This window comes from Mustela lutreola, chromosome 10 (assembly GCF_030435805.1).
Source record: "Mustela lutreola isolate mMusLut2 chromosome 10, mMusLut2.pri, whole genome shotgun sequence".
In the NCBI taxonomy this organism is placed as follows: domain Eukaryota; kingdom Metazoa; phylum Chordata; class Mammalia; order Carnivora; family Mustelidae; genus Mustela; species Mustela lutreola.
Window position 1 is genome coordinate 31,907,490 of NC_081299.1, and position 24,855 is coordinate 31,932,344.

Here is a 24,855-nt window from a genome sequence, read left to right on the forward strand (position 1 = left end):
GGCACCCAATCCCCAAAGCTCCCCTCTGGCCCCCACACCCTTCTAGCTGGAGAAGATGCCACTGATGGGGATGATTGTTCTCCAGAGCATGGAAGAAGAGAGGGAAAGGGGAGAGATGTCCAGCTCTCACCATGGGCCCCGGGGGAAGCACCACGATCGGCAGCATCTCCATGCACAAGCATTTTGGGGGGGGGGGGGTCCATTCAGGGCCTGGCCTTGGGCACATGCGGGGGCAGCCACAGGGTCTCCCCAAGAGCTTGCCACGCAGGTGGCCGAGAGTCAGGCACCCTAGTGTGTAGGGCTGTGGAAGAAAGAACACAGATTTGGAGCTGGTAGGGCTGGCTTTGAATCCCAGCTCTGCTCCTCAGGACCTGAGCTGAGTTAGAAGTCCCTTTGCTCCTCTGAGCCTCTCGTCTGCAGATTGGACATGTGTGTGTATGTGTCTACATAGGTAACTGTGACTTAGCAGGTAGTGAGGAGGGTCAGGAATGACAGTTTTGGAGAGCTTAGTGCTCCATTCTGCACTGCGGCACGGCAGGCCCTCAGCAAACTTGGGCTGTCGTTACTGCAAGTGGTGATGGTGAAGGGTGGACCCCAGGCGGGTGACTGTGGTTGGGACAGGGCTCAGCCCAGGGGACCTTGTGCCGCACCTCAGCAGGTATTTCCCGGAGCTGAAGTCAGCCACCTAGGGTCCCCCTGAGAGCATGCACAGGGAGGGCTGCCGGGAAGAAGGAGCGTGGAGCCAAAGTGCCAACTGGCTGTGGGAGAATGAGGCTCCCCATGGGGCCGGAGAATGCTCAGTCCCGGGTGCAAAAGAGCAAGGAACGTTCTCAGCAGGCTGAGAGCTGACCGAGAAGAGTTCCAGAGGCAGAAGAGGAGCCCTCAAGAGGGTCTAGCTACACTCTGAGAACAGACCCCTCAGAAAGGTTTTAAGTAAGTTGACCCCAGGTGTATGAGGGCCTGTGGCTTCCCCAAGGTCGCTTGCACAGACATCAACAGCAGAGCCAGGACCCACGGCAGGGCTGATGTGACCGGGCGTGTCCTCATTACAGGCGACCCGACGCTCCCCACACACTTCCCTGCACTAGGCCCGGTGCCCAGTAGAGAACTGAGTCAACACACAGTGTCTCCAGAAAGCCCTGGGCACCTGTCCAGCAGCCCTGGCCCAGCCTGGACCAAGTGTCACTTGCGACTGCTATTTACAGCCCGCAGGGCCTTTCCGAGTGACCCTGTGGCCTCAACTAAGCCCAGAGGGGATGCAGAATCAGCTCGAAACGGCTGAGAGAGAACAGATCCCGCTAACATCTCCTGCAGGCCCACGCGGTACTTTCTGGGCGTGCTGGCAGACGCTGAAGCAGCCTTCGGGTTTCCCAATGGCCTGTGAAAGACCAGGTAGCTGTCCCTATCGCAGAGATGGAGAGACTGAGCTCAGAGAGGCACAGGGACGTGCTCTCAGCCACACAGCTCCTAAGTGGCACTGGGTCCCCCCAAAGATCATTCTTATCGTGCTCCCTGCTTACATTTTTCAACTTAACATATTTAAACCACACATGGGTTTTATGGAACGGATTGTCCCTGCCTGTGGGCTTCAAGGCTGTCCACCAGGGGCAACCTCTGTCTGTCCAAAGCAAACCCAAAGTAAAAATGTCAAGCTAAAGTAAGAGAACACACGCCGGGGTTTGGAAGGAGAGATGGGGTCTGGCAGGGTGTGGCAGGGTGGGGGAAGGTCAGGGAGGCGACTGGAAGGGGAGTATTTGACCTGGGCTGGGAGGACAGCTCAGCTGTGAGGATTAGGAGATGAAGACAGGGAGAGGGCCCTCCAAGCAGAGGGAACAGCACGAGCAAAGGCACAGAGGCAGAGAAGCATGGGCAGCACAGTGGCTGGGCCCAGGGGGAAGGGACTGAGGACGTGGTGCTTGGGAGGGAACTGGGGTGCCAGCAAAGACTCTGAGCCAGGCTCTAGGGCCAACTGTGTGGTAGAGGCACAGAAATACCAAGCTTTGGGGATTTAAAAATACTTGGAGCGGGTGATGTGTTTACAACTTACAGTAATTCCCATTTGCTCATCCCCACTCTCCCCTGCAAGAATGAGATGAATGAAAAGGGACAGAGGATCTTCCCCACCCACGGCTGACGGCTGACGCCTGTGACAGGATCCACGGCCCCTCCCCACCCATCCTGTCCTCTCTGGTCACCAGCCCCCTCCCTGCGGCCTCCTCCTGGCCTCCCTCCCGCCTCACTGGCCCCCTGTTCAGGTCGCTTCATCTGGAACAGCTCTCCCTCTCCTGCCTCTCCCCATGCCTTTGTCAACTGCCTCCGGCCCTCAGAGGCACTTCCAGAGCGCAGCCCAGTCCTCCTGTTCAATGGCCGCCCGTGCTGAGCCATCCTGGAGGTGCCCGGCTGCGGGGACAGGGGCCCGCAAGCGGACATTCAGTGCGCCACTAGGACTCTCCCCACTTTGCCGGGGACAAAGGGAGGCACAGAGAGGTTACACACCAGCAGGGGACAGAGCAGGAACTCAAACCCAGCTGCGCCAGCTCCAGGCCGAGCTCCCAGACCCCCCAATCCTGCCTTTGTCCTGCTCTGCCCCCTTCCCCCCAAGCAGGCTCTGTTCCACCAGGCAACAGGCCACTTCCAAGCTTGGGGGAGGGGCGGGGGTGTTTCTTTATCTAATCTCATTGTCTGTGTATTTAATCCTCACCTCAGCCCAGGACACAGCCTGTCACCCTCCAGATCACCTCAGCCCAGGACACAGCCTGTCACCCTCCAGATCGCGAGGCACAGATGGGCTCACAGCTTGCCCCAAATCACGCGGCCCCTCCAGACGCAGTGATTTTCCCTGGCACTCGTAGAAGAGGACCCAGAGCAGAGGGCCCACCCTCCAGTCCCTTGCTGCCTCCCTCTGATTTACTGCCATGCCCTGACGCAGTGGAAGTGACCTTGACGTTGAGTGTGGTAAACACCCACCTTGATGCTCCTGGGGGCTGGTCCCACGGCCCCACAGCTGGGGCTCTCCAGCCTCTGAGCAGAGAGACAGACCTCCCGAGCACCGCCTGCAGGGCCCATCCGGCCACGGCTTCACCCTAAGAACTCCCAGTCATGGAACGGCGGGTCGTCTCTCTAACACACATTAAAATAAAACGTGGCCGATGAAATAAGGAGCATTTGTCCCGATATGGCCGAAAATCCCCATGATGGTTTGCATCACAGCCAGAGGGAGGCTCTCGCCCAGAGAGCTGTGAACACCGAGAACTAGCTATGAGGCAGGCCGATGCTGGCAGGAGCCACATGCCCAGGAGTCCAGGGAGGGGACATGGCCTGGGAGGAATTCCTGGAGGGATAGAAGCAGTGTTCCGAGCGTGGTGTGCCCACACCATGATTCTTCAGGAGAACAGCGATGGTGTCCTCTAGGTCCAGCCAGTCGCTGGGGTGTGGAGAGCAGCCTGGGTCCCGGGGGACAGCCCGGCCTGTCTACAGAGCCTGTGGACTCCAGCTGCCACCTTGGGCCTCCCTGCAGAGACCAGAACTTGACCCCCATCTCATCCCTGTCCTAGAGAGAAAGGCTCTGCCCCTGCTAGGGCCAGGGGTGCCAGGGAGCATGGGGGAGCCTGGCTGCTTTCAGTGTGCTGTTCTGAGAGCAAGGGCACCCCCTTTGATGAGACTTGAGCAGCCTTCATGCCTTGTCCTGCTAGACCCCAGAGAGAGCCTTTCTGCAGTCACAGCAGCCTCTCCCAGCCCCAGTTGAGGGCTGACCTTCAGAAGCCCTTTAGAAGACTAGGGGGGCCGATGAAGGCCCCTAAAAAGGGGGAGGGAGGGAGCCTAGAGCAATGTGGGGACATCTGCGGGGAACTGCTCTGTTCTTCCTGCTGTAGCCAGACCCCGAGACATCTGCTGGAGCCTGGGCAGGGGCTGCCCTGCCCTCAGGGGCCTGAGTCCCACCTAGGCTGTCTCCTTCCATCCCCCAGGGTGGGGTGGGGAACTCGTGGGTCACCACCCCTCCTGCAGCTGGCTTTCTAGGGGACACTGGGTTTCCTGGTTCCAGACCCATTCCAGCCAGGGTCTCCTGCTTGCCCCAAGGGGCTCCTCCCTCCTCATGGCTGATTATAGAGGAAGAAGGCGAGGCCCCAGCTGCCTTCCTCACGGCGAGGGCTCCCCACTCACTGTCGTGGTGGAAACCCATTGTCCACAGAGTGCCACCGCCGGTGGGTTACAACCTTCAGGGAAATCATGGTTCCAGAATCTGCTCCTGAGCTCGCAAGCTAAGCAGTCCCAGAAACGTCCGAGAGACGGATCGGAGGTGCCCCAGCTGCTGGATCTGCTGACGTTTTGAAAGTCTACAGGAACCGGCCTCCTCCTCTTTGCGGAGGGGGGAGGGGATGGCTCTCCTTCCCCCTGAACCAGCCTGCGTCCAACCTGGCCCCCACCACACAAACATACTTTCCTACCTGACCCCTTGGCATCCTAACAGCACAGCCTGTGGACAACCCTCCCCCCACCTCCCTGCCCCGGTCCTCTGGACCCTGCCAGCTGCCTCCACTCCTTGCCACCGTCCCTGGGGAGATGCCCTCCCTGTTCCTGGCTCCTGTCCCCGGAAGCCCTGCCTGGCCCCAGTCTGCCAGTCGTACTTGCCAACGGGTCATAAGGCCTCGATCACAGCCTGGCTTCTCCCTGGCTGCCTCAGGCTCGTTTTGGCTCCTGTGTCCTGCCCCGTCTGTTGCCACCATGTTCCTGGGAGCCTGCCTGCCTGGCATACCCACCCCCAGCTGCCCCGCTCTGGCCCGATCTGTCTTCCGCTGGCTGCTGTGCCCCAGGACACACCGCCCTCCACCTTCCTGCCAGCTGGGCTGTCCCTCTTTGGTCTGCAGGCCACCCATGGTGACAGAAGACACCTGTCCATAGCATGGGCCCAAACTTCTGCCTGGAGTTCAGGTTCCCCCCTGTGCTTTGGTCTGATGCCCTTGGCTTGTCCGGGAATCTGCCAGACAGCCCCTGAAAGCCTGCGTCCCCTTTCAACCCTTTATTGATTCCCGGCTTCCTCAGTCTCCTTTCTTCTGAGCCAAACTAGTTCTCTTTTTTCATTTTACATTTTTATTTTGAAACTATGACAAACATACAAAAAAGTTAAAAGTAAAATGAAAAAAAAAAAAAAAAACCCACCCAAAAAAAACAACAACAAAAAAACCCCAAAACCTCCTTCTCCCTGAATCAGTGGAGGGCAAGTTGCCCTATCCCATCCTCCCAGAATTCTTCCATTCATATTTCCTCCATCCAAGGCCATGCCAGTCCACCCCTGCCAGGTCAGGCTCTGCCTCTCCAGCCCTGGCCCAGCCCCTGGAGGGAAGTGCCCTCCTCCGCCAGTGGGGGTCCTGGCCCTCCCAACCGGCCGCCCTGTGTTAACTCTAGAACCAAAGGCTCCCTCTGGGGGTCGATCATCTCTCTTCATGGAAGCTGAAGGCATTGAGAGCTTTTCCAACTCAGTAGCACACCAGAGCTGTCTCCTTACTGTCACCAAGATGACACGTGTGCCTCCTGCACTCCTACACACGTACCACACCATCCTTCCTCCTTTCCTCCCACTGGGATGTTTTGAATGGGGGTCAGCAAGAGGGTTTCTGTTATTAACACGCCCTGGGCCATCGCTTCCTCATTGGCAAAGTGAGGAATTTGGGTGAAATGATTTCTGGGGACCCTTTTGTAATACTAGTAATACTAGACTTTCACTGAGTACTTATTATGTACTGAGCACTGGACATTCTTCACATGGAGTGTCTTAGTTAATCCACGTAAATCCTTTGAGATGGAATTACTGTGACCATTTCCACCTTACAGACAGGGAAACTGAGGCACAGTGGCGTGAGCTAGCTTGTTTCACATCAGAAAGGCACTTGATAGATCCAGGATTCCCAAGCGGGCCATTTGGCTTCTGTCCTCTTTACCTCAAAGTGCTTGTAAAAGGCAGGAGACACCAGGAATTGACCCTTTACTTGAAGAGGCCATCATATAAGTAAATATTGATAATTCATGACGGAATAAGAGGGCAACTTTCTGCGTGCCAGGCACTGTGCCAGGTATTTACAAGCATTGTTTCCTTTTATTCTCAACAACTTTGATAAATCGGGACCATTAGGATTCTCACTTTCCAGCTGAGAGGGCTGAGCCACGGGAGAGGGGAAGCCTTTCTAATCAGCAGCAGAGCCAGGATTTGAACCCAGGTCTGGCTGGTGCCAAAGTCATGCTCTTGTCACTGTGGTCTACTGCTGGAATGAGACGGGTGCTCAGCGCGACATGCAGGGAGTGAAGGACGCCCCCTACCCCGTCTGCTTGGCAATGGGCTGGGGTGGAGGGTTTCATGTGTCTGATTCTATGGAATGCCCACGACAGCCCTGAGAGGGGTCTCCACCTCCAGAGTGGAGAAAGACACCCCAGGAGCCCCAGAGAGTGAGGCGGGCAGACGCACAGCAGCAAGGTATGGTGGGAGGCATCGGTGTCTCCTGGGGCTGGACCTCCACCCTGGGGACAGCAAGGAGGGGGAGACACGTAACTGGGACCCCGCCTTCAAGAGACCCCGCTCCATGAAGAAAGAGCAGCTCCCTTCTCCTTTTTCTAAGCTGTGGGGCCAGAGAACTCCAGAGACCGAGCCTCCCCACTCCGTCCTTGTCCCTTTACCTATGTGTGCTCAGGCAAGCGATCCGCAGAGCCCGGCTGCGGGCTCTGAAAGAAATTCTCCCCGACAGATGTCTCATCTCAGGCTGGGGCATTCGGCCAGAGGCTCCTGCCCAAGAAGGGGCACCCTGCGGATGAGCGTGGCTTCGATTCCCTGACAGCTAGAAAAGGCCAGCTTCTCCTGAGGGAGGGACAAGCGCTCACAATAGCCTGCGGCACTCCCCCGCCCAGGCTTTTCCCTGAAGACTGTATCTGAGCAACAGCTCTTCCCAGGCTCCAGTACAGAGCCGAATGAGCTCATCCTCTGACAAGAGCTGGAAAGTTCCTGCGTGTCACATCATGATCGCCAGAGATCCTTCACCCAGGCCGAGCGGCAAGCACTCGTTCTACGGATACAAACCGGGGTTCATGGAGAGCACAGGCACCGTCTAGGATCTCAGAGCCAGCGGCAGCCGTCAGCTCTCGGACCCCAGCCCCAACTGCAAGACTCAGGTCCTCTCCTACATCCTCCCATTACCAAGGAGGGAGCTGAGATCCAGAGAGGGGACACACTTACTCAAACTTGCCATGGCTGGGCTCCCACCATGTTACCTCCTTCCCTGTCCGGGCCTCGTTTCCAACAACACCTAAGGTGGAAAAGGCCAGCGTTTCCTGTGATTTGCAGCTAATGAAATCCAGCCTGCTCCACGCCAGTGTCATACACTCCCGCTGCCCCACAGCCCAGGTGACGTTTTCACTGTCCCAGGATCTACCAGTCACAGACCTGGAGCTGACCTCCAACTCTCCCCCTTGTCACGTGGGGTCCTCACGCGGCCGGGCCCACAGAGACACCCTGACTCAGAGCCCTCAGCGGCTTCCCTGACCAGGCAGAAAGAACACCTCAGCCGGGAGAAGAACAGAGTTGCACCGGGGAAGGGAAGGCGGGAAGAAAGAGAGGAAGATGGGAGGAAGGAAAGAACCAGGAAGAAGGAAGGAAGTGGCGCCTTTGTGGGCACTTCCTGTATGCCAGGCCAGCGGTACGGGGGCCCCCGCACTATCTCGCCATTCATTCCTCACAAGCAGCCTGGGAAGTAGATACTTCTGACCCTATTTTTAGGGACTGGCCAGTAATTGCTGGAGGTGGGGCTGGAATCCGATTCCGTCTCAGTCCAGAGCCCAAATACTTTCTAGACTTTCTGGAACGGGCACTTTGCCCTGTGCTCCTCTGACTCCTTTAGGGCGGCGCCATAGGGGGAGCTCCCAGGGCCCATGGAGGAGCTTGGCAGGGTGTGGCTTTCCCTGGGGTTCTTCAGAAGGCAGGACACTGGCAATGAGCTCACGGACGGTGGGAAGAAATGAATGAGGGGAAAAGACTTTTTGCAGACTCAGGAACATGGAATCCTGCACGGACAGTAGGGAAATACAGGAACCGTCCCCCCCTTACACCGCAGACGCTCTCAAGGACTCTAGAGACGAGAGTGGGGGGAACCAAGAGAAGGAGGCTGATTTTATTTACTTATTTACTTCTTTTATTTTTTAGAGCGGGGACAAGGATGAAGGGTGACAGAAGCTGATGACTGACTGACTGATTTTTAAGTAAACTCCACCCCAAACATAGGACTCACACTCACAAACCTGAGATCAAGAGCCAGGCACCCCAGGGTAACTGCTTTTATTTTTATTTATTTTTAATTTTTAAAAAGATTTTATTTATTTGAGAGAGCGAGAGCGAGCGTGAATGCACAAGCAGGGGTGAGAGGCAGAGGGAGAGGGAGAAGAGCCTCCACTGAGCAGGGAGCCCAAGATCATGATCTGAGCTGAAGCCAGATTCTTAACTGACTGAGCCACCCAAGCACCCTTATTTTTAAAAATTTTTAAGGTAATCTCTACACCCCATGTGGATGGAACTTAACATCCTGAGATCAAGAGTCACAAGTTCCACCACGTGAGCCAGCCAAGTGCCCCTCAGGATGACTGCTTTTAGACCCCTATCCCTTTCTCAACTTCGGTAGCCAGGAGACCACCTCTCCTCCACCCCAGAGAAAGTCTGGAAGTTTCTCTACAACGGATGAAATGGGAGGCCTTTGAGGAGGGCATCAGGCGAGCTGGGGACAGGCAAGGGCACCATGAATAAATGAGGCGATGAAGGGCGTCTCTCCCCGCTACCTCCCACCTTTTTCCATTTTGTGGCCCACAAAATAGAAACTCTACACCTTCATTCAGGAAATTGGAATCTTCGTGAGGGTTCTGTCCAAGCAGAAAGCCCTAAAGGCGCTGTCACTGCAGCGACAGGGCCCGGATGGGCAGCGACCAGGATGCGCACCGTCGATGAGCCCCCCCCTCAGACCCTGAGCTGCCGCCCACCTGTGAGCCTCCTTCTTACACAAGCAAAGACGCCAGAGGTCACCGGACACCTGAGAAAAGGGACAAACACACGGACCAAAGGGAACCTGAAGGGAACAGAAACCAGGTAGAAAAGAAAACCAAAACCCAAAACGACGAACGTTAACAGCCTCTGAGAGATAAGAGAAGGTATGGGGATCTATAAGGATACTATTAAGAAGAGACCTCCAGGGGGTAAAAGGAACTTTTGATAATTAAAGATGCAACGACAGAAAAGAACAAAATGGCTGGAAGACAAAATGGAGAGAAGTATACCCAGAAAGTAGTGCGAAAATACAAAAAGATGGGAAATCTGACAGAGAAGTATGAAAATCGGAGAAACAAGCCAGGAGGTCCCAGCCCTGACTCCCAGCCCATCCAGAGAGAACGGAGGAGTCATTCAGGAAACAGCACAGGACTCTTTTGTTAAGCCCAAGTCCTTGAGTTGTCAGACTGAAGAGTCACCGCCTAGGAGGGACGGCCCCAGGCTGAGAGCCACACCTGCGATGCTTCCCAGCTCGGAGCCTGAAGGGAAGATCCAGAGACAGTCACAGAGAAGGCTTCAAGGCACAGGAACCAGAACGGATATGAACTCTTGCCAGCAACCGGAGCCTCAAGGACAGGGCAGCAACGCCTTTAGAACTCGGAAGGAATGTTATTTCCAACCTGAAATTCTACCCTTCGAGCAACCGAGAGACAGAATAAAGACTTTCCAATACCTTGAGTCACATTAAGTGCCAAAACCCCCCCACTCATCTCAGGGTTTTCTCTAGAAGACCCTGCTGAAGGATGGGCTCTGTGAAAATCAGGAAGCAGAGGAGGAAAAGCAAAAGGTAAGTTTGTGGAGAGAGGAGATCTAATACAGGAGGAAGAGACTCTCCGGGCGTGGGGGGTGAAGGGAGACCCCGGGGTGGCGGCTGGTACTGTGCAGAGGGAGCCGCTGGGTGACACGGGAGGGGCCCGCGTGGGTACTGTGGAGTTTTCACAGTAGCCCGTGCAGCCGAATGTCTGGAAGGGGTTTCAGAGGTGAGAATTTGAGGGCTGAATTAGTAATAAATATATGGAAAAATAAGTGAATACACGCACCCACTTTTATCCAAAGAGAAAATAGAAAAGTGCAGGAAGGAAAAAGGAGCCATGGGTTATTACGTGACTTGGCTGTGAATTATGTGTGTGGTACTCCCGTGAGAGGCTGGAGAAACGGGGGGCGTGGGGGGCATGCGGAGAGGCTCTCGGCTCTCTAGTTAATGCCGAAATGCTACTGTGGTAGCAACTTGGGCCTGTTTGTTAGAGATAGAAGGGTGAACAAAGAGGAAGGGTACTGCTGTTTTCCATAACGCAATTTATGGAAATAATTCGTTCTTTAAACTCTATGCCTGTGCAACTTCGATAAAATTAAAACCAGAAAAAATGAAAGATTGTGCGCAGGTCACTGTATCCCTGAGAGGCCACTGCTCCCGCAGGAGAGACAGGAAGAAGCTGGCCTCTTCCTAGGTGCTGGGCCGGATTCCCTGGGATGCGAGAGTCCAGGACTCAGACACACACCGTCCAGACCCAGGCGGATGGAGTCCTCAGCGCTCAGGGGCCACAGTGGGTTGGGGTGAGCACCCCACTTCCTGCACTCTAACCCCCACGCTTGGGCTGAGCCCCATGCCTCCTTAGATCCTCTACTGGAACCCAGGGGGCAGCGTCTGCTTGAGAAATGGATTCTCCTTTAAATTTTAATAGGATGCATTTAGGTCTTCTCCGACCGTGCTCAGGGCTCCGGGGACTCTGGTCCCAGCCCACACAGACACTCAGTCTGCCCTGTGATCAATATGTCTTTTCTCATTTCCATTTTGCTTTCACGCTGTTTTTTTTTTTTTTTTTTTTTTTTACTGTCCGAGACTTGGGTTTCGTAGTGACATAATCCGCTCTCTCCGATGCCTGGAGTTGAGTGTTTCCTGGGAAGTCCTTCGAGTCCTCAGGAGAAGAGTGTCAGGCCAGTACTGAAAGCCGACCTCACTAGACTGAGATCTGATCCAGTGATCCAGGCCCACCTCGGATGGACATACCACGAGTTCACTTCCAGACCTCAAAATGAAGCAAGACAGATGGATTTTTTTTTTTTTTTTTTTTGGTTTCCCAGTGAATACAAGAGTCGCATTCATCTGATGCTATATGTAGGCTAATAAGTATATAACAGCATTATGTCTAAACGGTGCACATGCCTTAACTTAAAAATATTTTATTGCTAAAGAAATGCTAACCCTCATCTGAGCTTTCAGTGAGTCATGATCTTTTCGCCAGTGGAGGGTCTGGCCCCAGTGCTGGTGGCTGCTGACTCATCAGGGCGGTGGGTCCTGGGGTGGCTAAGGCGACTTCTTAAAATAAGACAAGAATGAAGTCGGCTGCATCAGTTGACTCTGCCTTTCATGAATGATCTCCCTGTAGCATGTGTGATGCCGTTGGATAGCATTTTGCCCACCGGAGAGCCTCTTTCCAAACTGGAATTGATCCTCTCAGACTCTGCCGCTGCTTTGTCCCTGTAGCGTATAGAGGGTCCTAAATCCGTTGTCATTTCCGCACTCTGCACAGCATCTTCACCGGCAGATTTCGGTCTCAAGAAGCCACTCTCTCGGTTCACCCAACGCAGTAACTTCCTCATCAGTTTGGTTTGATAATGAGATGGCAACGATCCAGGCTCCACCTGGAAGTCCTGTTCCCCTGCTCTTCCCACCACATCTGTGGCTACTTCCTCCGCTAAAGTCTCTCTTTGATCAAAAGGCACTGATCTGCAAAGCCCACTAGAGTGAAACCCGGTAAAACGAGGTATGCCTGTATTCTTATTTGAGGGGATAATCTTCCCAAAGGGATATCCTCCCCAAGAATCTTAAGTGGTTTCCTGGGAACAGAAATGTCCTGCCCTAGTTTTCAAAATAGCCATTTGCAAATCTACCGTTGGCCAAGACCCAGAACCCGGTCTGGGTCTGAGAGAACCCTCCTGGCTTCCCAGTCCAAACCATCAACCTGCTCGCCTGGCAGCCAGCATCTTTCCTCCTGCCGCCCCAGAGGAAGTACTCTCTTCTTAACTCTGCTTTGGCCCCCATCCCTCAAATCTTCTCCAGAGTCCTGCTCCTGCATTCTGTGCCTTGGTAGAAGTCACGCCTAGCAGCCCCAGGATTCCTCAGTTTAAACACCCACGTGCTCCACTTTTCATCTCTCCAGTCCCCACTGCCTTCATTTCTCTGCTTTCCTCGGCAGCCAGCCTCTTGGATGGAGGTTTACCATCCCCTGATGCCTCCACTCCTCATCTCAGCGCATGCCATTGGGATTTTGCCTTGACCCAAACAGCTCCCATCCAGGCCACCAGTGACCCCCTCATGGCCACATCTCCTGGACACTGCCTGTCCCCACGTTCCCGGGCCTCTGGGCAGCACTCAGCACAGATGACCATTCCCTCCCTGAACACCCTCTGCCCTTGGCTTCTAGGACTTCTCACTCTGCTGGGTGTCCTCCTACTCCTCTGGCTTTTCCTTCTCAAACTCTTTGCAGCTTTGTCTCTACCAGCCTCTAACTGCTGGTGGATCCTGGCCTGGGTCCTGATATCCTTTCCTTTTCTCTCATTCTGTCTCCACAGGTGACCCTTTCCAGACCCATCCCCTAAGTAGCATTGACAAACCCATATCCCAGTGTGTATTTCCAGCTCAGACCTGACCTCTGAATGCCAGGCTCACCTGTGGCCTGTCATGACCCAGCATCTCAAAATCAACATGTCCACCAAGTTGGGATTTCCCCTTCCCCAAAACTCCTTCTCACTCTCTTCTCCCCTCCCTGTGCAGCTCAGTAAATGACACCACCACCCACCCACTGTCACCTGAGCCTGAAGTGGGGCAGTCATTCTTGATTCCAAGGTTCCCTTTTTCACCCTCCACACTCGGTTCACCAGGAGTCCGACAGTTACATTCCTGTCTCGGCCACCGGATACTGCATGTGGACTCCGCTGCATCCTGCCCTTCCATGCCCTACCCCTAACCCCTCCTGAAGTCCAGGTCATCTTCTTTAGGAGAGTTGGAGAAACAGGATTTGGGGAGGAGGAGAAAGAGAACAAAACTCAGTGTGGGCACGTGTGATGGGGCTGAACTATTCACTCCCTACTCCACTGGGACCATACTCAGAGTGGCACATCCACACTTCCAGGGAGAGGTCTGAGATTTAAGGAGAGATCAGAGTACCAGGATCCTCTCAGGAAGAAGACAGGGTCCTGGCAGCCTGGTCTCTTTCGGGCTCTATATCCAGAGCAGGGCACCTGGGACCACTTCTCTCTGGCCCCTAGGACATAAGGGGTTGGTTCAGTCTGGGAGCCGGCAGCCCACAAGCCAGCCCTTTTCAGCATCACATGTTTCATTTTGACCATGAACACTTGCAGGACAGGTCAGCATGCAAATGACCTTGGCTGCCAACCCCAGATGCCGGCCCCATCACTGAGACCATCTGACTTTACCCTCCCCAGATCAAGCCTGACTCCAAGTGCCCAGCCTGGTTCAGTCCTGGCTCTTGTCCTTGTTCCTTGTGAGACCCAGAGCCTTGATCCTACTCACAGGTTCTAGAGCTGCTGAGTCCAGGGACCTGCCCCTCACCTACAGTCTCCTGACCATGCTGGAGGGATGGTCATTTAATAAGCACTCTTTAGCACTGCCTATGTGCCAGATACTTTGCTCAGCATCAGGGATACCACAATGACCAAAAGATAATTCCTGCCTTCACGCAGAACTTACATTCTGGTGGAGGAAATAGAAGCAAACTAGTAGATACATAAACAAACAAACAAACAAACAAACAAAAAAAACAGGCTGGGCGCCTGGGTGGCTCAGTGGGTTAAGCCGCTGCCTTCGGCTCAGGTCATGATCTCAGGGTCCTGGGATCGAGTCCCACATCGGGCTCTCTGCTCAGCAGGGAGCCTGTTTCCCTCTCTCTCTCTCTGCCTGCCTCTCCATCTACTTGTGATTTCTCTCTGTCAAATAAATAAATAAAATCTTTAAAAAAAAAAAAAAAACAGGGAAGGGGAATAAGAAATGTCAGAAAAGGGCACAGGAAAGTAGGTAGTCTGAGAACGCTTTACTGAAGGATAACTAAAAGAAGTGAGAGAACCATGGGACTCCTGGAGAAAGTGCTCCAGGCATGGGCATAGCAAGTGCAAAGGCCCTGAGGCAGAAGCTTGTCTGACAAAGAACAGAGGCCACTGGCCAGAGCACAGGGGCATGGGTAGAGGGGCAGCCAGTGGCTAGGGAGGAGCTGAAGTCTGCACACAAAGATCTCTTGAGGGCTGTGGAGGGTGCAGGACAGCCGTGACAAGGTCTATTGATGTGAAACAGGATCCCCATGGTGGCCAGGTTGAGAATACACTGTGGTGGGAAAGGTGGGGGGGGGGCGCAGGTGATTATAGGAGGACACTATAAGAGATGGCAATGGCTTGCCCCAGGAAGTGAGAAACAAATAGGCAGTTTCTGGGCATGGTTTCAAGGGTTGAGCTGACAAGATCTGCTGATGGACATGAGACAGAGCAGTCTGGGCCCTGAACACCTGGAAAAATAAAGTTGCCCATGCAGAGTGTGAACAAGTGCTTTGTTTTTCTCTTGCAAAAGATGCTCTTTTCCCCTCTGGCCACTTACAAGACATTCAAAAGGACATTGAGCAAGTGCACGGTGAGGCACCCAGTTTCTCCACCTGTGTAACACGGCACACCCTGTACGTTACCAGCTCCTGAGCAGGGGCTTTTTTTGTTGTTGTTGTTCTGGTGTGGACTTTCAGAGTGGTAGACCTGATGAGTTTATCGCTTACATCTATCCCTAGAACTCCAAATTAACACCACGTGATTCAAAATTTTATCAATGTGCTCCTCGAAACATATTACAGAGAAAACAAATATTACTAAAGACAAAATCCAACATTGTCCTTCATCAGGAATTCCCAGGGAGGAGGGGCTAAGCAAAGCAGAAATTTGGAAATTTGGGATGAAAAATGATACACTAGTAAGCCTCAAAGTCCAAGAAGAAATGAGTTTCTGAAAAATTACTGAGAAAGAGAATAACCTTTAAATTTTAAAAAATGAAAACTATTCTCTTCAAGCGACTATTGTATAAACACACACACACATACACTTTAAAAATATGGAAATATAGGTGCACCATAATACTGCATGAGCTCTTAGGCTTGAATAAAATAAATTCAGCTAGGAGAAATGGAAAGACATGAGGTAGAACAGCATGTCTCTTAAAAATCTATCTCCCTCCAATGGAGCAATATTGAATTAAGTCAACTTTTAAAATAAATTCCTGAACAACTGTCCCAAGAACCTGATGAGTCACCATGGTTCTTAACATGTGTGTGTGTTGCTCTGAGGATGTGTCCACTGAACACCCCAGTGGACATTACACAGATGGCTGGAGACCTGACACGAAACCCTGGGGAGAAGTCCGACTGGACGTACATGTCTGGGAGCCATCAGCCAGCAGCGGCATAGCGAGTCACCTTGGGATTTTAGACAATGGAAAGGAGGATGATGGAGACTGAGCCCAAGGAACCCTAATATTTAGAAATCAGGAGATGATGGGAAATCACCAAAGAGGAGGAGAAAGTGCCACTGGCAAAGGAAGAGCATCAAGAAAGATGGCGCCATGGAAACCAACGGACGAAGGGTTTCAAGGAAGGGAGAAGAAGGAGGGATCAATGGTGCCAAATGCTGCTGGCAGATCGGGGAAGAACAGAAGTGAGAATGGACCATAGAATTCTACAGGGTAGAGTGTGCTGTTGACCTTCACGAGAGTAGTTCTGAGGGGGTGATGAGCCCAAAGGTGCACCTGGAATGGGCTGAGAGAGAACTGGAGGAAAGACACAGAGGGAAGCAAGTATGGTTCACTCCTCCTGGGCATCAGAAAAATCTGGTGATACAGGCTATTCAATCAAAGGTGTGCTTTTAAGGTGGGAAACTTCAAGTTTGGACACACTGAACCGAATGGGCCAGGAGAGGGGCAATGAATGGCCGCAGTGACATATCGGGGAAGACGGGAAGAGATGGGACCCAGCACCCTCTGACGGGGGACCCGGGTGCTCTTCTTTCAGCTGGGCTTCTGGGTGATGCGGTCGGCAGGGTCTGGGATGGAGTCCTGCTAAAGGCCTGAAGGGCTCAGGGGCAGCCCCGGGGCAACCCCGTCTCCCTGAGTCACCTTACCCACCCTCCCTGGCCCAACCACAGCAGCGCTTCCATTCCTTGCCCTAGATTCCAGTTCCGAGTTGAGGCTGGGCTGCCCCTCTAAATACCAGTCTCTCCTCAATCCCTTACTCCCTGGCTGTGGTCACCTTTCTGAACATCCCCACCCTTGCTGGGCCTGGCCTTTCTGGCTCTTATGTCTGATTCATCGTTCCCTTTGGACCGAAGCCCCAAGCTCCCCATCCCTCAAAGCTCGGATGACCACCTCCAGCAGCCAGGTAGTGTTACTGATCCCAGGTTCTCCTTCTTTCACACCAGTCCTTGGGGCTAAGCTCCCAGCTTTCCTTGCAACGAGTGAACTTGAGTTAGGACAATATAAGCATTGCCCTCATTGAACAATATAACTTTGTATGAGTGAAAACAACATTCCCTAACAAAGGAGGCCTTCTAAAACAACCCAGGCAAATGCATAGGTGCTGGGTGAGAGAGCCAACACATTCCTGATGGGCACTCCCAGAGGCCATCTGGAAAATGCAAGCTTTGTTCGGGTGTGGAAGTGATGTAGAGCGAAGGGAGGGGGCTGTGTGCCAGGAAAATCAAGGCAACAAATAGGAACCGATGCATAGTGTGTACAAAGCAAGGCCCTAGGACCCAAGTCAAGAGAGGTCCTGGAATGAATTTCAGTGCCATGGTTATTCCAGAAGTATCACAAAGAACCATGGAGTTTTCTCCATGGTGGGACCTGAGAGGTTAGTTAAAAGAGAGGGTTGAGGCTGGATAGGACTTAGTAGTGGGCAGAACTCAGCAGGCCCAGAGGGGGATCTGCAACAGGGACAGGTCAGACTGGGGGTCCATTCTGTAGATAAGGCAGCCATAGAAGGCCCTGGGGCCCAAGTGTGACATAGGTAGAACTCTGATCAGACACTCAATGGCACCAACATGGGTATCTGGAGGGAGGGGGGCCAGAGACCCCAGCTGAGTTATGAACCACTTCATGTGGACAACAGAATTTGGGGACTAATAAGAAGTGGGGGGGTGGTCAGGAGAAAAGGTGCCCAAGATGATACTAAGGTTTTGAGTGTCGAGGTGTGGGTACATCATCTGAGATCTGGATGCAGAAGATTCTCTTGGTGGTTTGGTTGGCACATGCTGAAGTTGAGGGGCCCAGGAGGCATCAGTTCAGGAGTGAGGTTCTATCTGGAGACCCAGATTTAGTGTTGCTCACACAGTGACAAGGTTAGAAGAAGAGCGAGATAATGCTGACAAGGGAGAACACTCAAGGTCAAAAGAAATCAGTCCGACTGACCAGGTACAAGAGTCACCGTTACACCCAGACTGCTGACCCAGCTACCTTCCCTCTCCACCCGCCTCCTCCACCTTCCCAGGCCTAGCTCCACCCTGTCCAGGAAGCCCCTTCTGGCTGTCCAGCCCCAGAAGTCCCCGCCTGCTGGGAGTATCTCGACATTAGCAGTCCACACATCAGCACCCAGCCCTTGCTGCCACCCGAACCAGTCTCCCAGCATCTGGAGCACAGAGCCATGGTTGACCCCCTTGGCTCTTGGTTTCTTCGGACACAGGCACCCAGAAGGCATTGAATAAATGGGTCCTCCTGGATGGACTGATGAATTGATCGATTGCTGGGCTGGAGGTCAAGTCGAAGGGTAAGGAGACCAGCGAGTAGTTTGACTAGTGATAAAAAGACTCATGAGCATGGGACTCGCGGCATCTCCTCTTTGTGTCTGGCTTCTTGACTTTTGGCTACGAATTCAATCTATGTCAATCAACAAGGATACATTTCAACAATGCTACCGAGGAAAAACAAGGTGCAGACAGATGTGAGACCTACTGAAGTAATTATTAGCACTGTTGACTGAATATCTCTGGGGTCCCCCACGTGCACGGGAGCACTCTCTCCCATTCTCTCCCCAAAGCAGGTGAGGTCACAGGGGGCTTGCCCTGGCCATTCACAGGAATAGAAGCTTCTTGGTGCAAGCTGTAAGGGCCAGTGCACAGCTGACTATTTCTCACCTTCCTTTCTCAGTCTCCATCACCCTAGGTCTCTGAGTGACCCCTAACGACAGAAGCCCATCACAGACCCTTATCAAACAGGTCCTTGAGGGATAGCAATGCTTGCCGTGTTAAAAAAAAAAAAAAAAAGAAAGAAAGAAAGAAAGAAAGAAAGAAAGAAAGAAAGAAAGAAAGAAAAGAAGTAGAAAAAGAAAGGAAAAAGGGAGAAACTAGTCGAAGACAAAACTGTGGTGACCTCAGATGGGGGTGCTTGAAGGATACAGTCAGTTTCTGGGTGGGGGGACACCCTCGGCAATTTGAAGGGGACAAGGGGTTTTGTGGCTGGTTGAATGGATGGTCACATCCTTGGCCCCAACCATGAAATGCTGGAGGTGCCCCCTGTTATACAGCAATCTAGAATATGCCCCTCAAATTTCCAAACATTCCTGGGGAGTAGAGAGCAGCCCTCAGAGAACCATGAATGGAGAGGGATTGCCAGAAGCCAGGGGTGGGAGGCACAGCGGGGGCCTTGATGGGACAGCTGGGCGGTAGGAGAAAAGAATCTGACGGGTGACACCATGTGGCCCCAAACTGCCCCAGCTGGACATGGCGAGCTGAGCATGAAGAAGCCATGTCTCACAGTCTGCAGAACCGAGCCATGTCATCCCGGAGGGAGGGGGACACACGAGGTGGCTCCGGCAGTGACAACATGCCCTGATGCCCATTTGTCAGCATCCTGAACCACGACCCTTAATGTGGGGGAACAAAGGACCTCCTGCTCCACCCATAAAGCATGTCCTTTTCCCTCTTACGGATGAAAAAACAGAGCTGGAGACTCGACAGCTAGTCTGAGCAGGAGAGAGCTAAGCGAGAGAGGTCGGGAGGGTGAGCCTGGAAAGGGAGGGAGATCCTGGAACAGAGCAGGTGGGACTAAGTGGCAACCTGGATGGGACAGTGAGGGGAGGGGGGTCCCAAGGCCCAGGCTGTAGGAAGAGAAGGGGACTCAGGGGGTAACCTCTCATGTTTCAGCTGAAGGCGGAGACTCCAGGCTCCTACCAGCTGCCCTTCCTGAGCTCGGGCTTCCCAGGAAAACGAGGGCAGCAGGGAGCCTCCTTGGGGACCCCCATCTCCAGTCTGGAGGCTGCTGCTTCTCAGGGAAGAAGCAAACCTTTTGGTGCACACCAGCTATCCCTCAGCAGCCCCTCAGTGTCTCACAGACGGTTCTTGAAGCCAGAGGTGAGAAGTCCAGTCATTGTGACCAGACGCATCAGTCCTAGGATGAATGAAGTCTTAGGGGGCCTCTTCGGTACCCAGTGATATGAGACCCAGAGACACAAGAGGGCGCTCTATTCAAATAGCAGGGACAAAGCCGTTCTGCCCTCAGCGGGAAAGAGGCTTAGTATTTTGAAAAACCTTTGAGATTTGAGACAAACTATGAGAGACTGGACTCTGAGAAACAAACTGAGGGTTTTGGAGGGGAGGGGAAGTGGGGGGTTTGGGTGAGCCTGGTGGTGGGTATTAAGGAAGGCATGTATTGCATGGAGCACTGGGTGTGGTGCATAAACAGTGAATCTTGGAACACTGAAAAAATTAAAAAATATATACAAATCCTTTTGAAACCTCCTTCTTCTTTATCTCCCCCAACTTCCAAGTATGTAATCAGCCACAAACAAACAGCCTCACAAACCCGGGGCAGCTGCTCTTTCTGCTCACAGGTCCTGTCCCCGGGCTTTAATATGACCACCATTTGCACCAAAATCGCGCCCCAAAACCAAGACAAACAAAAAAACCCCCACAACTTTGGGCTACTATTTCTCATGAAGCTGCTACTGGAACTCTGGACAGGATGTTTCTCTCCCAAGAGAGAAACCTCGACCACTGCATTATTTATTTATTTATTTAATTTTTTTTTTTTTTTTTTTTTTTTTTTTGCCATCCTTGACCCCCTCCATTGACCCTTAGTTGCAACAACCCAACTCTTCCAATTTTGTTTCCAAACATCCCCCTCTCCCGACAGCCCCTGTTCCTCACTGCCACCAGAAGATGCCCTCCGGTGGCCTTGGGGAGCTTGGCCATCTCTGCTCTCCCCAACCAACAGAGGAATCCGGCACCTCCCACTTTGATTTGCTGGGTTAGGCACCCGCAGGTGCTGGAGATTGGCAGGTCCCCAGTGACACCCCCGTTTGCAGGTGCTCACGTTCGGTGATGACTCTGCCTTGGCAGGTAGTGCTATCGTCCCTTGGGACTGCGTGGGACGAAGGCTGCATTGATCACACTGGGAACACAGACACAGGACCCTGAGACAGACACCACAGCCCCGGGAGCAAACACGTGGTCACACAGAACACAGCTGGCACAAAACTTCCACAAAGCAAGTCCACAACAAGGCACCCTTCCGAAGCCCAGAGGGCCCCACAGTGTGAGTTGTGAGATGCTTAGATCGTTGGGTTTTCAAAGATAAGCACCAAGGGTAAAAAACCAGCGACGATATTCCAAATATTTACCAACCAATGAGTCCCGGGCCCCAACCAGTCAGAATGGAGACCGGTGTAGACAGTTGGAGTGAGCAGCGCCTTTGTGATCAGCCCGGTGAACAGTGTGTGGGCAGAGCCCGAGTCCCCTGTAGGACAGTGCACATGCCGAGGTGGCTGTTTGCACAGGACAGAGTGATCTGGGAGACCATGCACTAGGTAGATGGCAGTCGGGACTCGGGACCTAGTCGGCGCGCTGTCAGCCCCAGTGCCGCGACTAGAAACGCAGTCGACATCTGAAGAAAGAAGGGGCTGGAGGAAGACCCAGACTGCTCCAGTCCTCGGCACACAGCCGGCTCCCATCCCCTGCCAGAGAGCCTGGCGTTGGGGACCAGAGACGGCCAGCGAGTCCCATGAAGGTGGCGGCTGCTGGAAAGCGCCCATGGGCGCAGCGTAGCCGGGGGAGACACTCACCGCCTCTCACCATGGACGGTACCGCCTCTGCCTCCGCAGGAAGCAGAACCAAACGCTGCCAACCAGACAGGATTCTTACCCTCCTTCGAAGATTTTGATCCTCGCTGGCTCCCCTCGTTTGGAGGCGGGAGCGTCCTCCTCTGGCTTCCCTCGCTTCTCTTCTTCCTTCTGCACTCTAGCTAGATCTTTCTGGCCTTCCGGGGAAACCAGCGAAGGGAGGTGAACCTGGCCCACCACAGGAATGACAAAATCACAAAGTCAATGACACAAGCACTGCGTGGAGCGGGAGTCGTGGAGCGGGGCCTTCGGGGGCCCTGCGTGCGCCGCACTCGCTCTTCCCTCCACCCCGTAAAGACATGCTAGAAGCTCCAGTGGGCAGAAAGAAGGAGCTGGCTCCCCAGAGAGCTGAAGTCCCTTCTCCCAAGGCCACCTGGTTAGTTGGGTGTCCAAACTGGGACTCTCATCAGGACTTTGTCCTGGAAAGACCAGGCCTTCCCACGAGAGCCGTGTTTGCTTTTTCTTTTCACACTAGTCTAGAATCTTCTGGGAACAGGCCTTTATCTTGGTCCTTGGTCACACCCGCACCCGAAACAAGGCCTGCCTCAGAGAAGAGTGTGAGGAAGGAGGAGCAAATAAATGAAGCCTCCATGCCGAGATTAATTGCTCCAATTCTCCTTTACAAATCAGAAAATGAAGGTCACCCCGCAAGTTAAGGGCATTGCAGAGAGCAGAGTGCAGGTCTTCTGAGGGCCCTGACCAAAACTTTGCGTGCACACTGATGGGCATGCACCTGGAGTGGTGTGTGCAGGCTCTGGCCGGTAGTCTAAGGGAACCCATTCTGTTCACAGAGCTATGGGTCTCAATGGTGGGAGCTGGCTCAGGAGGGAAACAGGTCCTCTAGACCCTCTGCCAGCTGTGCCTGGAGTGATACTCTCTTCCTACTTCACGCCACTGTCAGTTAAGGTCATGGTTACAGCCCGTGGGAGGAGCACCCATGTCTCTTGATGCCAGGACAGTCTAAACCACAGGCTCCCAGGCCAGCTGTGCTGTTTGTCCTTATATGGGGTGCTTGGGCTGAGCAGAAAGAGAGCTGGTTGGGAGTCAGGGGACCTGGGTGTTAACCCCACACAGACTCCATTGCATGCTGAGCCACACTTGGGTAGCTCTAAGCCCTCCTCTTTCTGGGCTTAGTTAGCCTCTGAGGAGATTTAGATCATCTTGAAGATCTATCCCAGGGCCAATGTCTATGACTCAGTGATCCCCCCCAAACTGTCTCATCAGCACTGGAGATGAGGAGTGGAAACCGAGGGAGGCTACGGACTGCTGCTCTGCCAGAAGGCAGCAGATACTGCGCCATGCCCGTGGAGTTCCAGAACACGCTCTTTTCACTCCTATCTTGGCCTGCCATCTGAGCCATCCATGGAATGACCAAGGGGGACTTCCACAGGCTGACGGAGGACTTCTTTCTCACAACCAGCTGTGATGTCTGGACAGAGCTGGAGGAGACTGGTTGGGTGGCAAAGTGCCATTCTATCAGGAAACACTGTTGGAACTGAGAGGGGGACCAGGAGTCTGCATTGGCTTTTAAAGACAATAATACGATTGTCTTTAAATCGTAAAAATGATTGTTGAGTGCTGGTGTGCCAAGCACTGTTCTGAACACACTTTGTATATTTTAACTCACTTACCTCCACAGCCCTAAGAGCTGAGTATTTTTTGCACCTCTAGTTTATAGATGAGGAAACCAAGGCACAGACAGAAGAGGTAACTGGCCCAAGGTCACACAGCTAGTATGGGAGGTAGTGGGAAATGTGGCACTGAGTCCTTGTTTTCAATCTGTTTGCAATATGTGGTTGTCAAAGTGACCCCCAAAGGGGAAAAAAAAGCAGGAGAAACTGGGAAATGGGACATGGCTGCAAAGTGACTTTTGTCTAAGCTGGGGTTTCTCCAGGGCTTAGATATGGGGGGAGAAAAATACCTGTGACCCAACTGAAATTTGATAGTGTGGCCTAGACCTACATGAGGATAGTTTGGAAGATCTTTACAATGCTAAAATAGCCCAAAGGGCTCTTCAGAGCTACTAATAGAGAGTGGAAACTATAAGACAAAAGACTGCTCAGGAAAGAAATCTCTTAAAGTACTGTCCAAAGACTGTTTGGGTTGTACCAAGAGATCATGAGCTCCCCATCACTGGAGCCATGCAAAGAGAGAGAGGTGTGTAATTGTAGGAAGGCATGAAGTGGTGGGCCATGCAGCTATATGAATACACCATATGGGTGCACTTGTGGTAGGAAACATGCCAGTAGATCTAGCGTTTTATTTTAAGAAAAAGTTTGCAGGTTTCAGCTCATTTGATGAAAGCTGCCTTTTAAACCAAAGATGGCCAAACTCAATTAAGTTAACTCTTCCTTTCTCTTACATGGACTTTTAGTATATAGCCATTCAAACAGAGGAAGTCCAGATCGTTGGAAAGGGCTTTGGAGTGAGGTCTGGTTTTGAATCGCGGTGCTGACATTTACTGTGTAGCCCTCTTCAGGTTACCTAACTTCTCTGAACTGGCCATTTCATTTATAAAATGGTGATACAGTACCCTAACTTTCAAGGTGGTTGTGAGGACGAAAGCAAAGTTCTACACAACGTGGCCCACAGCAGGGGCATGAGAAGTTGTAAGTATGAATACAATTAAAACAGCATCTTGGGGGGAGCCATGGCCAGGAAGACATGCTGGAGAGAAATCAGTCACAATGTTTATGGCAAACATGGAGATCTCATCTAGGGATGTCTGTAAACTGACAAGGATATTCAGAGACTAGATCTGGGAAACAATCCTGTGAAGACTATCCAGCTGAGCTAGGGACAAATTTGGTGCACAAAATTCACTGGGTGATCAAAGAGGTGGAGACGAATATAGGAGGAGCTCCAGAACACAGTTTTGTTCGTGTGTCTGTGATACAAATTTAGTTTGGTGGATTTAGGCCTGATTTGATCAAAGCGTCTGATCTGAAGACACTTTGATGAACATTTTAAAATCTGCAGTCACGGGATGCCTGGGTGGCTCAGTTGGTTGGACGACTGCCTTTGGCTCAGGTCATGATCCTGGAGTCCCGGAATCGAGTCCCGCATCGGGCTCCCAGCTCCATGGGGAGTCTTCTTCACTCTCTGACCTTCTCCTCACTCATGCTCTCTCTCACTGTCTCTCTCTCAAATAAATAAATAAATAAAATCTTTAAAAAAATCTGCAGTCACTTTTATGGTTTTGTTTCCTCCAATAATAGAAAGAAAAAAAATTGATTCTCTGGAGTCAGAGAGGTCTAAGTTCAAATTGAGTGTGCCAAAGACCTGCCATGTGACCTTGACCTCTCTCACCCTCTGACCCTGGGGTACCTCATCCATAGCTGAGCTGGGAGGTGGTCTGGCTGCCTCCTGGGTAGAGACAGCTCTGACTGGGTTTAGCACAGCATCTGGCACACCAAGGTGACTCAATCAACAAGACCAACTCTTATTCCACACACACCAAGTTGGCATGGTTTCGCATGGCCTGGGTGCTCAGGCGGGCCCTACTGGGGTATGCGGGTGTCATGTATCTGAGGCAAAGAGGGAATTATCAAACGTCAAACTCCCTGGACTGGCAGGGGTCTGTTCATTGTATGGTTCCTGAAGCAGGCTCAGGTCAGAGGCACTGGAGGAGAA

At 52.7% G+C, this 24,855-nt stretch overlaps 1 protein-coding gene across 6 annotated transcripts in view; it reads right to left on the minus strand.

The window, feature by feature from the left end:
* HIVEP3 (HIVEP zinc finger 3) overlaps positions 1–24,855 on the minus strand; it is a 456,280-nt gene that overhangs the window by 30,102 nt on the left and 401,323 nt on the right. For all 6 annotated transcript variants that reach the window (XM_059135436.1, XM_059135438.1, XM_059135432.1 and 3 more), the window contains one exon: positions 21,245–21,390. In XM_059135436.1, the coding sequence (XP_058991419.1) occupies positions 21,245–21,390 (146 nt within the window). The remainder of the gene's footprint in view (positions 1–21,244; positions 21,391–24,855) is intronic.